At 38.8% G+C, this 15907-nt stretch overlaps 1 protein-coding gene across 1 annotated transcript in view; it reads left to right on the forward strand.

Moving 5' to 3' along the window:
- Positions 1 to 15907, forward strand: part of LOC126184246 (uncharacterized) — a 175832-nt gene that overhangs the window by 137555 nt on the left and 22370 nt on the right. Inside the window, exon 6 of the mRNA XM_049926615.1 lies at positions 11817 to 11955. Coding sequence (XP_049782572.1) covers positions 11817 to 11955 — 139 coding nt within the window. The remainder of the gene's footprint in view (positions 1 to 11816; positions 11956 to 15907) is intronic.

The raw sequence follows: 15907 nt of genomic DNA on the forward strand, positions 1-15907 counted from the left end.
AAACTAATAATCAGTAGCTGAGGTAGAAATAACTCTGTCCTTTTTTTTATGAGGGAAGGAACAGTGTCCTATGCATAATTTGAGCAAGAACCTCCATCTCAATTTATAACATAACTTGCTTAAAGTGCATGCCAGAATCTCTGTGTTTTTATTTTCCATAGGGTGACCTTTGCCAAGACAATGTTCTGCAATAGTAGATTTGCTCAGCTGCTGTAAGCGTGTGTGTACACCAGTCCTCCATGGTCCTGATAGTCTGACCAGCATATGACATTCGACAATTGCAAGGTATATGATGGGAATCTGCCTTATGCAAACCAAGATCATCCTTTACAAGAACTAAAAGTCTTAGCTGGTGATCAAAAAATTTATTTAAAGTCATGTTTCTGCAAAATATCACCAATCCTTTTTGAACTGCTCCATGCCTAAGGTAAAAAGTCTGTCGACTTTGGTGCCACCTCTGTATTATACTCACTCACCTGGTTCATGGTTGGTGAATAGTGCAGTGCACATCTGATCTTTCACTATAACCATTCTGGCAAAAGGTGCCCACAAAATGGGCTAACTTACTTGACAAGTGCAGGATCTGATATGACATGGGCCCTGTGAACCAAGGTACTAGAACCCCTTCATATTGAAGGTGACAACTATCAGCCTGTAGATTACATGTCAGTTTGAGTAGGTTTCAAATAAACAGCATCTCTCAAAGTACCATCAGCCTCCCTGCTCACCATCACATCAAGGAAGGGGAGGCAGCCATCCTGATCAACTTCCACTCTGAAATGAATATTTGGGTGGATTGAATTCAGGTGTTCTAAACAGTAGCTCAATTTCCCACTGCCGTGAGGCCAAACAACAAAACTTTTATCTACGTACCTGAAAAAAAAACACTTAGGTTTCAAAGCCACTGACTCCAAGATGCGTTCCTCAAAGTCTTCCATAAATAATCTGGCAATAACAGGTGACAACAGGCTTACCATCTCGGTACCATCTGTCTGCTCATAGTACTGCTCATTAAACAAAAAGGTGAAATAGGTACATTAATTCAACACCATACCTAACTGCAATTAACCATAATTAATCAGACGGGGGAACATCAGTGAAGAGAGAGACCACATGTAAACTTACTAGAATATTGGAGTCATTCAGATGCATTCCCTCTAACTGATGTACGAAATGCACCTAATTCTTAATGTGGTTCTCTCTGTGACCTACTAGTGGTCTCAACAGAGCAGCAAGATCTTTTGTTAATGAAATGTGGGAGCATTAGTGCTATTCACAATCAGCCTAAGAGGAACCCCTTCATTATAAATGTTTGGGAGGCCACATAAAATAGGGAAAACAGCACAACAACAGTTAAGACTCTTGATGGTCTCCTGTGACAGGGAACGTCACTTCAGGAGGCCATTTGTCTTTCTCACAACACTTTTTGTGAGGTCTGTACTGATCCTGCAATACATTGAAGCAGGTAGTAAACACTACATCTTTTAAACATAATCCTGTTTGTCTGAAACAACTGTAGCATTGACCTTGTCTGTGGGTAAAATAATAACATCTGGATCAACTCTTATGTGAACATAAAGCAGCCCTCTTGGCTGTTGTTATATTACTCTTGGGTGAACATTTCCCAGTCAGCACATGACATACCTGCCTCCTAACCTCCTCTGTAGCATCAGGTGGTGGTTTAGAACAGCATGTTCAACAGAACTGATAAAATTAACCACTGGCAGCAGTGCAAAATTTAAATCTTTCCCTAACACAGATAAACCTACACTGTCAAAAGCTTTCTCCATGAGATTCATCACAGAACATTAAGGTATAATATTAGACTCAGAGCCATGGAAATGTACAAATGTTGCCAAATGCTGAACAGTTACAGAATGAAATTCACAGTCAGAATGCAACCGTGAATCACTGTCCAGCCAATCCCAAGAAAAAGCCAGATGTACTTTGTACTTAGGTTGAAGGGCCCACATCACCTCAGATTCTGACAGCTTGTCAGCTGAGTTAGGCCACCTTGAGGTTACCTTTTATCAGAATGGATATAACGAAAGACAGATCAGATGTACATTATGCTATCGACCAACTGTACACCACGTGAGTTGTGATAATGCCAAGTTGGCTGCATGGTTTAAGGCCTTTTGCCTTACACAGAGTGTCTCTCCAACAAGATTAGCTGTATTTTGCAGAAATATGATGTGAAATGCGTTTTCTGACATCCATCTAAGATTAGGGCCCCTTAAGATTCTGTTAGGGATGATCTTGGTTTGCATGAGGCACATGTCTAACATATGCCATGCAATTGTGGCATATCATATAATGGTCAGACTATGAGGACCATGGAGGGCTGGTGTACTGAGCATAAGCACCACACATGCTTACAAAATCCTAGGAAATCAGCTATTGCAGAACATTGTCTTGGCACTGGTTATCCTATGGAATATAACATGGAAATTCTGGAATGGTCTTCCAGCTATTGGGATAGCATTATTAAGGAAGTATATGATTTTCAAGTAACCCTGTAAAGGAAGTAGAAGAAATAAAATTTGCAAGTAACCTTATAAATATAGATGGAGGTTTTTGCTTAAATTCTGTGGGGAATTCTACTCTTTCCCTTGTCAGAAAAAGAAAAAGAGGGACAGAACTGATGTACATTGACCCTCTACATGCACTTAATTTATATTCATTAGCTAGAGTATTCTTATTTAAGTTTGATTTTATCACATTATCAGCAACTCATATGAAAAAGTTGTTAGTTGTGTTGACTACTTTTAAGAGGTTTTTACATCTTGTTTTCTCATGATAGTGTTATATTTTTACGTGATGCTCTGTTTTCACAAGATAATTTTTTATATAACACTCCACTTGACGAACTGAATTATAAATGTCTTCATCAATACACATTACTTTTGCTGCTGTTATTACTTTTCTTAGTAGTTCAGAATATTTTTTAAGGTATATGCATAATTCAGACAGAAAATTTTTCAAGTTAAATATTTTATGAAGGAGGCTCTTTTCCTGGCCTGAAACCCCTATTCCCCTTGTGATCCAAATGTTTGTTCTAGAATTCCCTTTTATGGTTACAGATTTCTGTTGAAATTCAGTTTGATGGAAATGGGTTAATATATCAGTGAAAGCGCTGAATTTTTCATGTATGTCTTACGTTTGTAAATATCCTGAATATAACTTCAACATGAGGTTCTTAAAGACATGTGTTAACAATTCTGCCTTTTATTTTCAAGCTTGATATTTGAGCAATATGATCACTAAAGCCAGCATTGAAAATTTTTAAATAAAGGTTGTGTAAACTCATATTGAATACAAACTTAACTAGAGCTGTTTTGCAAGTGTCTGTTTCTCATGTAGCAGCTTTTACTTCAGCCCTTAAATTGTAGGATCTGGGAAGGTTCAAAAGGGCATGTCTATTTCTACTTTTTGTGAGGAAATCAGTGGTGAAGTCTACACATATTATCAGATCACAATCCATTTTATTTACTTGGTTTAACAATGACTCCAGTTTATTTAAGAAAAGTTCAAAATTTCCATATGGTGATTGGTAAACTGTAGCAATAATGAGGTTAAACTTAATAATTGTTATAGCTGCCGTTTCATAGTTCCTTCCAGCATTTGTTCCAGTTAAGTCAGGTAGGGCAAAAAATATATATTTTCCTTCATGTAAATTGCTACCTCACCCATATTGCTGTTATTTCTGCAATAGTAGAAAGACTAAATGAATTTATTTAGTTTTGTATGTTGAATTAATTCAGGGTTAAGCCAGTGCTCAGAATGCATAATATTGAGAGCTCCTTTAGCTCACCTGTTAATAGTGCATCAATTCCTTCACTCTTATTTTGCTGGGATTGTACATTATGGTGATAAAATTTTAGATTGGGTTTATTCATGACTTGGTGGTTGGGTATCTCATTGACAGCATCACATACATTTAATTTAAATTTGGATCACCAGTAGTGTTGCATTTTCTTTCTTATTTCTTGTTCATTTTACTGTCCTCACTGTTGCCAATAGGACATAAGCCTATAGGAATCTGATGGATAATTTTATTCCTTAAAAGTCCTTCTTTAACTACTTTTTTTTAACTTTACTTGGTGTGCAAGTTACAGTACAGCTTCCTTATATCCAATACATCACATTTAGTGTATTCTGAACACAGTTTTTGTTTTTCAATGTTTATTTTCTAAATTTCTTTGTTTACACGTGAACTATAAATTAGATCATGCCTATGAGGCAATGTGGCAACTACTGTATGTCTAGATTTATTCACAACTACAAAACTCTGCACGGTTTTCGTAGGAACCTGTGCTACATCTTTTGCTACATTATACAAATGATAAATTCATTTCCTAGCATTATTTTTTGTCTGAAAGTCAGTGTCTCCAACATGTTAGTACCCATTCCATGTTTCAATACATTAGTCATTGCTGTGATTTTGATGTTTCTCTTGGGACAAGCTAGATTGATTTCTGCCAGGGCTATCTGTTTGTAAAAGTACATTACTCTTGTTTCCTGATGATTCATTTTTGTTGTTGTCATTATTTCCCAGAAGACCATTCATTTTCTGCTCACTAATTTTTGCAAGATGATGATAATGATGATCTGCAAATACATTATAACCATCACTTAATTCCTGATTAAGCCAATGCTCATAATGGATAATACTGAGAGCTCCTTTAGTTCACCTGTTAAAAGTACATCAATTCCATCACTCTTGTTACAATGGGATTGTACATTTGGTGGTATTTCAGTATGGAAGGATCTTGCTCACCTTTGTTGGGACATCTATAGAAGTTCTTACAGAACTGCTGAGTACCACACATCCTTATTTTCCTGCATTTCTACATTTGTCCATTATGACTGCATTTTGGATATTGTGGTGGTTCCATTGTCCCATGTCTATAACAGTACAATAATGGTCTCACAATAACTCTTTGACAGAAGTGGTAAACAAAAAGAAATGAATAATAAAAGCTGAGTGTGATATTTGATTAAATCGCAGGACTATAATTGTTACATTCCTGATTAATTGGTAACCTTTAATATTTGCAATGTGTTCACAACGAATATATAAAGTGTTGTTCTGGTTTAGTATTGACCCAACAATCTAAACTACTTATGCAATCACAATGCAAGAATATGACGTTTTCCTTACATTTTGTATGTTTCTTTCATTTTCTTCCCTAAAGCAGGATCACATTTATGGCATCTTCCTCTGCCTTTTGAAGCTGGAGTAATACCTTCTTCCATTATAATCTTATAAATTCATGAACTAGCACACTTCTTGAGACCTCATTGACATCAGCTGTAAAATCGTGGGAGAATTATTACATGTTTCCTTTGATGAGAAAATAACACATTTAATTGGTTGGTACGATAAGGTGACTATTGGAATGACATTTGAAGTAAATGAGACAAGTTTTGGAACTACGCTCAATCTTTAGCTAATGATTTCTATTTGATAAAGCAAGCTTTGAGTGAATATCGACAAACAAGTCAATGCATCAGGTACTGAAGCAAGTCAGAATAGGCTTAAAACATTTTATTTTTAATTGGATAATATGAGTTTTGGAATGGACTGCCAAAAGTCATGGTTGCAAAATGCTGGCAAGACTTGTTTACAGAAGAGTGAAAAGAACTGGTAGAAACGAATCTTGAGGATGACTGGTTTGATCCGAAGAAATGTAGGAACATGTGAGGCCATACTGACCCTGTGACTTATCTTAGAAGATAGAACAGAGAAAGGCAAACACATGTTTACAGCATTTTTTAGACTTAAAGAAAGGGTTTGACAGTGTTTACTGGAATACACTCATTGAAATTCAGAAGGTAGCAGAGGTAAAATACAGGGATCAAAATGTTATCTACATCTTGCACAGAAACCAGGATGCAGCTACAAAGTCAAATGGCATGAAAGGAAAACCATAGTTGAGAAGGGAATGAGACAGAGTTTTAGCCTGTCCCCTATGTATTCAGTCTGTACAGTGAACAACCAGTAATGGAGGGTAAGGACAAATTTGGAAAGGGAATTGAGATTCATAGGGAAGAAATAAAAACTGTAAGGTTTCCTAATGACTTTGTAATTCTGTCAGAGATTGCAAAGGGCTTTAAAGAGCATTGTAACAGAAGTGACTGTGTGTTCAAAAGAGGTATAAGATGAGCATCAACAAAAGTTAAAGAAGGGTAATGGATCATAATCAAATTGAATCAGGTGAGGCTGAAGGAATTAGATTAAGAAATGAGACCCTAAAGTTGTCAGTGAGTTCTGCTATTTGGACAGCAAAATAACTGATAATGACAGAAGTAGGGAGGATACGAAATGCAGACTGGCAATAGTGTTTCCGAAAAAGATAAATTTGTTAAAATCAAATAAAAATTTAAGTTTCCAGAATGAGATTTTCACTCTGCAGTGGAGTGCAGGAAGTTTCAAAAATTTAAGTGTTAGTAAGTCCTTTCTGAAGGTATTTGGAGTGTAAACTTGTACAAAAATGAAACATGGATGATAAACAGTCTAGACTAGAAGAGAAGAGAAGCTTTTGGAACACGGTGCTGAAGAAGCAAAGATCAGCACATTCCTCACACTGGGGGAACTATCAAGAATGGGGTTCCACAAGGGTCGGTCTTGGGTCCTTTGTTGTTCTTAATATATATTAATGACTTGCCATTCTATATTCATGAAGAGGCAAAGTTAGTTCTCTTTGCTGATGATACTAGTATAGTAATCATACCTGACAAACAACAATTAACTGATGGAATTGTCAATAATGTCTTCCAGAAAATGACTAAGTGGTTCCTTGTAAACGGACCCTCACTGAATGTTGATAAGACACAGTACATACAGTTCCGCACAGTAAATGGTATGGCGCCATTAATAAATATAGACCTTAATCAGAAGCATATAGCTAAGGTAGAATATTCCAAATTTTTAGGTGTGTCCATTGATGAGAGATTAAATTGGAAGAAACACATTGATGATCTGCTGAAACGTTTGAGTTCAGCTACTTATGCAATAAGGGTCATTGCAAATTTTGGTGATAAACATCTTAGTAAATTAGCTTACTACACCTATTTTCACTCATTGCTTGCATATGGCATCATATTTTGGGGTAATTCATCACTGAGCAATAAAGTATTTATTGCACAAAAGCGTGTAATCAGAATAATAGCTGGAGTCCACCCAAGATCATCCTGCAGACATTTATTTAAGGATCTAGGGATACTCACAGTAGCTTCTCAGTATTATACTCTCTTATGAAATTTGTTATTAACAACCAAACCCAATTCAAAAGTAATAGCAGTGTGCATAACTACAATACTAGGAGAAAGGCTGATCTTCATTATTCAAGATTAAATCTAACTTTGGCACAGAAAGGGGTGAATTGTACTGCCACTAAAGTCTTTGGTCACTTACCAAATAGTATCAAAAGTCTAACAGATAACCAACAAGTATTTAAGAAGAAATAAAAAGAATTTCTGAATGACAACTCCTTCTACTCCATAGAGGAATTTTTAGATATAAATTAAGAAAAAAAGGAAAAACCAAACAAAAAATTATAAAAAAAATAAAAAAAATAAAAAAGTGGTTATATTAACTTAATTATGTTGTTAAATTAACTTAATTATGTCATGTATTGGAAAATTTGACTCGTTCCACATCATTACGAAATATCGTATTCATGATCCATGGAACTAGTATTAATCTAATCTAATATAATCATATGGGTAGTGTGAATAACTAATGGAAAGATTAAATTGGGGAAAAGTTTGTGGCACAACTTCAGTAAATGAAGGGATTAATTGATAAGACACATCTTGAGACATCAAGTAATCATCAGTTTTTTAATACAAAGAGCTATGGGGTTCAAAATTACAGAGTGAGACCAAGGTTTGAGCAAAGTGAGCCATTTCAAATGGATCTCACTTGCAGTAGCTATGCAGAGATGAAGAGCCTTCTTGCACAGAGTAGACTAGCACAGATAGCTGCATAAAAACTATCATTGGGCTGAAGACCAGAACAACAATAACAATACATACAGAAGTTGACTGCAGCAGCTTGTTCTGCCTGTTAATCTATATCACGAGTTATTTCACAACTCTAAAGGCTCTGCTTCATGATAGTTTTTATGGAACACAATGTGACAATGAATGAATGAATCACTGAATGAATACTTTATTTGACTTAATTATATTGCCTCAAAAGATAATTCTGTAACACAGCACAGAATGAAAGTATATCAAATAAGCTTGCTGCTTGGTCTTCAGTTCTACTCAGTGAGAGGCACTCTTAAATCCCAAACATGCTAGAGTGAGCTTTATTGTTGCTTTATTTATCTGTTCACTCTATGGGACATCTGGAAGAACCCTAACTGTTCAGTGAATACCTAAATCCTCTAGTATGGGTCAGATTTATTGATGAAATTTTCATGATCTGAGCTCATGGAAAGAACAAAATCCACTCATTCTTTAATAACCTCAACACCTGCTTACAAATCTACTTCATTTGGTCCTTCCCATCTCAGACCTACTAGATGCCAGTTTCCTACTCTCAAATGGCTCCATAAATACATTTATTCATATCAAGCACACCAAGCACCAACAGTACCTCCACTTTTACAACTGTTACCTGTTCTATATAAAAAAGTCTGTTCCATACAGCCTCATCATCAGTGGATTCTGCATCTGCAATGGAAAGCAGGAGTTGTCAAAATATGCTGATAACCATACTGGAGCCTTTATCAATATCCCAACAAGCTCATCTCCAAGCAGATCTCCCATGCCAGCTCCTCATCTGACACTCATAAATCTGTTAACTATCTGCTGAACAGTTCCCCTCTGATCACCCAGTTTATCACACTGACATTGAAAAACTCAACCACACAGGTTTTACTACCTCTTATCATGCCCTGAGGTGGATGTTCTACCCAAATTCCTTCCTTCACCATCCAAAGTAGCGTTCTGCAACCTACAAAAGTTGCAATATATCCTTGTCTATCCCTATTCCAATCCTGCTCTCAAACTTGCAGTCCATTGGTCATACACTTGTCCCATTCATCCACCCTCCCATCTTCCCTCCCACCCACCACCTACTACCACAGCCCAGTCTCAGACATTTCTTATCCAATAAAAGGCAGCCATATTACATATTAGCTGTGCTACAAAAATGTGCAGCTTTCCCCTTCCAACTCATTTTGTCTGTTTGTGGACTGCCCAAACTGTATCAATCAGAAAACTTGACAATCCAGTTGCCAACCTGTTGCACATCTCATCACAAATGACTTTGACAGCTGCTTCACAGTGTACACCATTTGGACACTCCCTTGCAGCACAGGTTTCTGTGAACTATGCAAGTGGGAGCTGTCTCTTCAGCATAGCCTGCATTCTTGTAATCCCCTTGGCCAAACCTCTGCTAACCTGTTTCCCACTGCCTCACCTTACCTTCTCTCTTTCCTCTTCTGTCATTGACAATAGCATTCAATCCATGTCCAGCATGTGTAATACCTTATCCCACCACTTCCACCTTCCAACCCCATGCAGGCATCCCCCCCCCCCTCTCTCTCTCTCTCTCTCTCTCTCTCTCTCTGTCTCTGTCTCTGTCTCTGTCTCTCTCCCCCCACTTCATTTAACCTCCCTGTCACCTTCTCTGTCTCCACCTTCCTCTCTTCCCCCCCTCCTTGCATCCTCACTCCCCCTCTGTCTACTCTCTCTCACTCTCTCTCTCATATTCCCAACCCCTTCCAACTCATTTTGTCTTATTGTGCAGCCACTAAGTCATCTGTCTTTCCTGCTTCTGCCTGAACTTCTCTGATATTCCCTCCTTGCCCCATGCACCCTTCTCTAAGTCCTCCCCACATCCATCATCCCAGAGAACTGCTCACTAATAATCAGCATAGCCATGGTAGCATCCTTCTGGATGTCTATCTAGTTGTGTATGTAAATGTGTGTACTTTCTGCCACAAGGACAACCAGGACTCAAAAGCTAGTTAATACCGTGTTCTGTTGTATGCCTATGCACCATACATCAGTCATTTCCTTTGTTTCCTAGTAGTCATTTAAAGTCATTTGACGTAAGTTCTATCTGTTGGGAATAGGAGCAGACCCAATATCAAAGCTTCTTGGATCTACATTTTATGGTCCTCCAATCTGTGCATAAGATGCAAATAGTGTCCTGTGGTATAGCCATCCGTGCTGAATTCACCTGGCTCCAAAGATCATCTGCGGTGGTTGGCATCGAGTCACAGATTGCACCCATCATTCTGCCATACCCCACACATTTTTGATTGGCAACAAGTCTGGTGATCTGCCAGGCCAGGGCAAAAGGCTGACATCCTGTTCATGCAGCAACATGCGATCGTGCATTGTCTAACTGAAAAATGATGTCTGAGGTGTTGTGCAGAAAGGGTGTATAGCTACAGGTTGCAGGATGTCATTCAAGTAGGTGACACTGGTCACAGTGTCCTGGACATGCACCAACTGTGATTTGTTATTGTACCCAACAGCATAAAGCCTTGCGTCGGCACTGTATGTCTTGTGTGAATGCAGTTGATTCCGCTTCCCCTGTCTTCAGCGAACCAAAATGCGGAAATCATTTTTAAACGAACAAACCTGGATTTGTCTGAAAACATTACCTGATGCCATTCCTGTCCCCAGTGATGTTGTTCCATATACAATTAACATCTGGCATGTTTCTGCACATTCATCAAATGTAAGTGTAGAAGTGGATGATGCATATGTAACCCATCCCATAATAAACGCCGATGGACTGTCATCCCTGACAGTATATTTCCACTGTTGTGCCAGAGCCAAGGAGGATGCTCATCTGTCCTCCAGTGCCATTCAGAAGAGGTGTTGATCTTCTCAGGAGGTGGTCTGGATGGTGCAACCTGACCCACCTCATCATGTGTTACAGCCTTCTGTGAACCATTCTGCACACACCCGTTGCACTGCTGAAATACCTCATCCCACATGAGCAGCGATTTCCCAGATGGATGCATCAAATATTCTCATGCCAATAATGTGCTGTCTTTCAAACTCACTGATTTGACGATACAGTTTGTGTATACATCTGTGAGGCAACCTGGACATGTGCTCAAGTCATGTCAATCCATTACTTGTGGTTTATAGTGACAACCAGAGCTGCAGGCACATTTTACCGGTAGGTGGTGCTGTGCTGCGGTATCAATGTTGACCTTAAACCTGCAGGCCAACCTGTTTCAAATGCTAATCATTTCTGCAGAACGTACTAATGTACATGTCCTGTGAATATGAATGTGTTGTCGGTAGTTGTTCAATGTGTTCTGTTTTTTTTTTTCTGAACATAAGTGTATTAAAAAAAAATGTACTTAAGTAAAGAGAATTTTTTTCTTTCGTGTGCTCTACATAATATCCTGTGAGGGCCGGCCGGAGTGGCCGTGCGGTTCTAGGCGCTACAGTCTGGAACCGAGCGACTGCTACGGTCGCAGGTTCGAATCCTGCCTCGGGCGTGGTTGTGTGTGATGTCCTTAGGTTAATTAGGTTTAATTAGTTCTAAGTTCTAGGTGACTGATGACCTCAGAAGTTAAGTTGCATAGTGCTCAGAGCCATTATCCTGTGAGGAAGTTTCCACAAGTGTTGTTGTGCAGTGGTGACTACATTTTTTTTTAATTTGATGTTGCGTCAAGTGATGTGAAAATATATGCAAAAGGTTGCACCTATGCATTTATACAATAACTTTGTTTCAGTTAATTACTTCAGTTCTAATAAAATGGAGTACTTAAAATGTGTTTTAACTGTATGAATATACTGATACGTACTTTCCGTTTCATTCTCAGAGACCTGAAGCTGGACAATATTCTTCTAGACTATGAGGGCCATATCCGTATTGCTGACTTTGGTATGTGCAAGTTGCAGATATTTCTTGACAGAATGGCTGACACGTTTTGTGGAACACCAGACTACATGGCTCCAGAGGTAAAGCACTTCTAGAAGTTGCATTTGGATCAAATGAAATGCATGCCCTTACAGTTCAAATTGTCACAAAAATTGCTATTAGTGTTTTAAGTATTCCTTAGTAATCAATACACCCCTTGAATTGGTTCTTAAAGTAAAATGGTTTTGTCAGATTTTGAAACTGTTTAATTATCCACTTCCATTGGCAATGTTAGTAACTGACACTGCTGCAGGCTCCCCAACTGAGATGGAGCTAATCAAGTTAATGGAGGAAGTGACTCGCACCACCAGAATTTAGTTGTAAAGAGAAAGAGATGTAGTGGCATGTATTTATTTATCACCAGACTTCTTGTTAATATAGTGTATTGTATTGTATGGAACTGGGGACCTAGAAATGATGGAGAGGCTTCATCCCCGCCATAGCCCTCACTGGTTCACAACCTCACAACACATATAACAGTCCTCTCACCTCACTGCCGCCCCACACTGAACCCATGGTTATTGTGTGGTTCGGCCCCCAGTGGACCCACCCCCCTCCAGGAACGTCTCACACCAGATGAGTGTAAACACAACTGTGGTAATTATGCTGCACATGTACGTGCAGGCAGTGTGTGTGCAGCAATCCCCGACATAGTATAACTGAGGCGGAATAAGGGGAACTGTCCGCCCCCGGTAGCTGAGTATTCAGTGTGACAGAATTCAACCCTAAGGGCCCGGGTTCAATCCCTGGCTGGGTCAGAGATTTTCTCCACTCAGGGACTGGCTGTTGTGTTGTCCTAATCATCATCATTTCAGCCCCATTGATGCGCAAGTCGCCAAAGTGGTGTCAAATTGAAAGACTTGAACCCGGCAAATGGTCTACCCGCTGGGAGGCCCTGGTCACACGACATTTATTTATTTTAGGGGAACTAGCCCACATTCACTGAAGCGGACCTTAAAAACCAATCTCAGGCTGGCCGGCACACCGGACTTCGACACTAATCTGCTGGGTGGATTCATGCTGGGGATTGGCATGCCTTCCTGCCCCAAACACAGTGCGTTAGACCACACAGCTAACTGGGCGGGCTTGATATGGTGTACTTTATACTAAGTCCATCTGTCTTGTCTTATGCTTATGGAGTGAGGCTATGTGACATTGGTAGTAGAAATATCCTACTGTGTAAGGAGGATTGTTATCCTTTTTGTCAACAGTTCATAGATGTTATTAGTTGATTACCAGGCTCCTTACCATTGTTTTAAAATGATTGTTGTGTAAGTAGCTTGGGGGCTTACTGAGCACACTATGAAAATTGGTTTTATGTGTATACTATACTATAATGTTATGTAAAATTTTTCTTGCATTGTGCACCTTTATGTTAGGCAGGGGGCAGTTTTGCTGTAGTATTTGTTTTTCTATTAAAATTGACACATACAGAAGTATTAGAAGGAAAATGCGAGTGTTCACTGGTTGGTTAGAATGTTAAAACCTGTTGCAGACTCCTGTGAAATATTTTAATATCTAGCTCACGGTGTCTAAACTGATAGTAGTATGGTTTCTGATATTCTCTCCATTTTCTGTACACTTGAATTCAAAATTAATGTTTTATCCCAGTGGCAGAGTTCCTTTATAAACAACCTACTGCACTGTTCCATAAAAACTATTTAACTAGTTCATCGTCTCAAGGTATTAGTAAAGAAACTTTGAGATTAATTAAATACTGTTATGAGAGGGGCCAATGTTGCTCAGACGATTGATATGAAAAATAAAACTTTTTCATAAATTCTGCTTATTGTTGCTTCCATTGTTCAATCAGATGTTGCAGAGTGTATGTTTCCATGCAGTGTGTGCTACATGAAAAATGACATTGCCTTATAAATTTCATAAAGTGCACGTCAGACTCTCTGGTTGTAATATGGATGTTCATTTACTAATATTTGTGATTCAATGTATTCTCTACCATTTGTGAGATTTTGTATTATCTGAACATGCAGACAAGGGATTAAAAAAGTGAGTCCTGTAACATCTGTCTATATTTTCAGTTGTGGGACTAGATTGTTTATAAAATGCAGAAGTGTAGAAAATTTACAAAATATTTCAATTCCCATACAGAAAAGTTCATACTTCAACTATCTACATATGTTTTCTCCTTTCAGTCAGCAATTCCCATTGAAAAAGTTATCTTCACTGTGATTTTAAGTGCATATATATGCGTATCAAATAATAATGCACCATAATTCTTTTCTACTATACTGTTGTACTGAAATGTTTGGGATATGTTGAGAACACTGCATGTATCTCCAAGTGGTGTTTGATCTGCAAGCTGATAAGTTTCACTATAGTGGTGAGTAAGTGGGCAAGTGCTGAATGCCCAAAGCATTGTGCAGATTTCTGTAGTATTTACACTCTTACTGCAAATAGCCATGTATCCAGTAATGAAAACAGAAGTGACATAGCCCCAGTCATAATCAGCAAGTGGAACCTGCACTGAGTGTGAAAATTCTGTTGTGGTTGGTGTATGGTGCATGAAGAAATACTGGCTACCAAATAGACAAAGAACATATTTTATTTATGATAACATAATGAACACTTTGCAATTCTTTAGCCAGTTACAAGAAAACAGAACACCTGGAAAGTAGCCATAGATCTTTAGTAAATTTCAAGTAGAGGGAATCCTTGTCAAATAACTCCATTGAAATTCACAAGTCATGGCTGGCATTTAGTTTTATGTGGAATGCCAGCAGAGGAAGCTCAGCATGTGCTCTGTAGGAAGGGCCCCTGGGTGGGGCCAATGTAAAGCCCAGAGTATACTCTGAGCTAAGATTGAAGGATGGGTGTGTACTCCGGCTAATGAGGTGCTGGGTGCAGTCAGTGTAAAGTCTGGAGCATTTGATGAGTGAATGCCAGGTGAGCATGTGCTCATTAGTTGATGAGCTGCTGGGTACAACCAGAATATAGTATGGAGCTGACGCTGAGTGAATGCTGACTGCTGGTCACTGAGAGGCATTTTAAATAGGCAGGCAGAAAGGCTTTGATGTGGAGGGTGTGACTTGACTGCAGTACCACTTTCATTGAGGTGTACTCTGCTGGCAGCAAGACTGGTGCCTGGTGGTGGCCACAGGAGATACTTTGGTCATTGTCTGGAAAGTTTACATACAAGTAGTGCATGCACTGGCAATTACCATCTTGCCAGTGTGTAGACTGTATGACTGCAGACTGGCAACCCATCAATTGTGGATGTATTTGTGGTTGCAGAAGTAGTCAGCAAACATCCATAGCCATGGCACAGCTGATACATGAATTATTGTGAATTTTGGTAGAGGATATTTTGTATGGTATAGCAGATGATATTTTGAATGGGAAACTCTACTTTGCAAAAATCAGTGCCCACTGGGTGATGAAGAACCTGATGGTTAACCACAAGACCAAGGGATTAATATCATGATGATTAAAATTCTTCTGGGTGATGTGCCACATCATTGTATCAAATGTAAAATACTTTGTGTGTGTGTGTGTGTGTGTGTGTGTGTGTGTGTGTGTGTGTGTGTGTGTGTGTGTGTGTGTGTGTTGATTAATAATGTCAATTACCCCTCAAATTTGGTGTTGGTGTGTCCACAACTCTTTTAGCTATACACAAGCTTCCTGGAACATGATAAGTTGTCCACAATCATGTTCACAATCATGGTGATGTTCCCCTTCTGTCAATATATTGTGTTTTTTGGATCACACATAGTGTTCATGTTCTGCAACATGTGTGCTGACTGTACTCCCTGTCTGTCCTATATAGGCAGCTCTGCACTCACAATATAGCTCAATAGCTCATATACTCTTGCAGTATTAACATTGCTCACTTCATCCTAGGTGGTATCTATCACATCATGGATGCTGTGGCTGCTGCAGAAGATCAGTTTGAAATCTCTTGGGTGGCGGATGTTGCCTAGCCATTCACTGAAGCTGTTCACATATAGTCAGTGCACTAGCAGAAGCTTCTCTTTC

The sequence above is a fragment of the Schistocerca cancellata genome, chromosome 4 (genome assembly GCF_023864275.1).
Source record: "Schistocerca cancellata isolate TAMUIC-IGC-003103 chromosome 4, iqSchCanc2.1, whole genome shotgun sequence".
Lineage (NCBI taxonomy): Eukaryota > Metazoa > Arthropoda > Insecta > Orthoptera > Acrididae > Schistocerca > Schistocerca cancellata.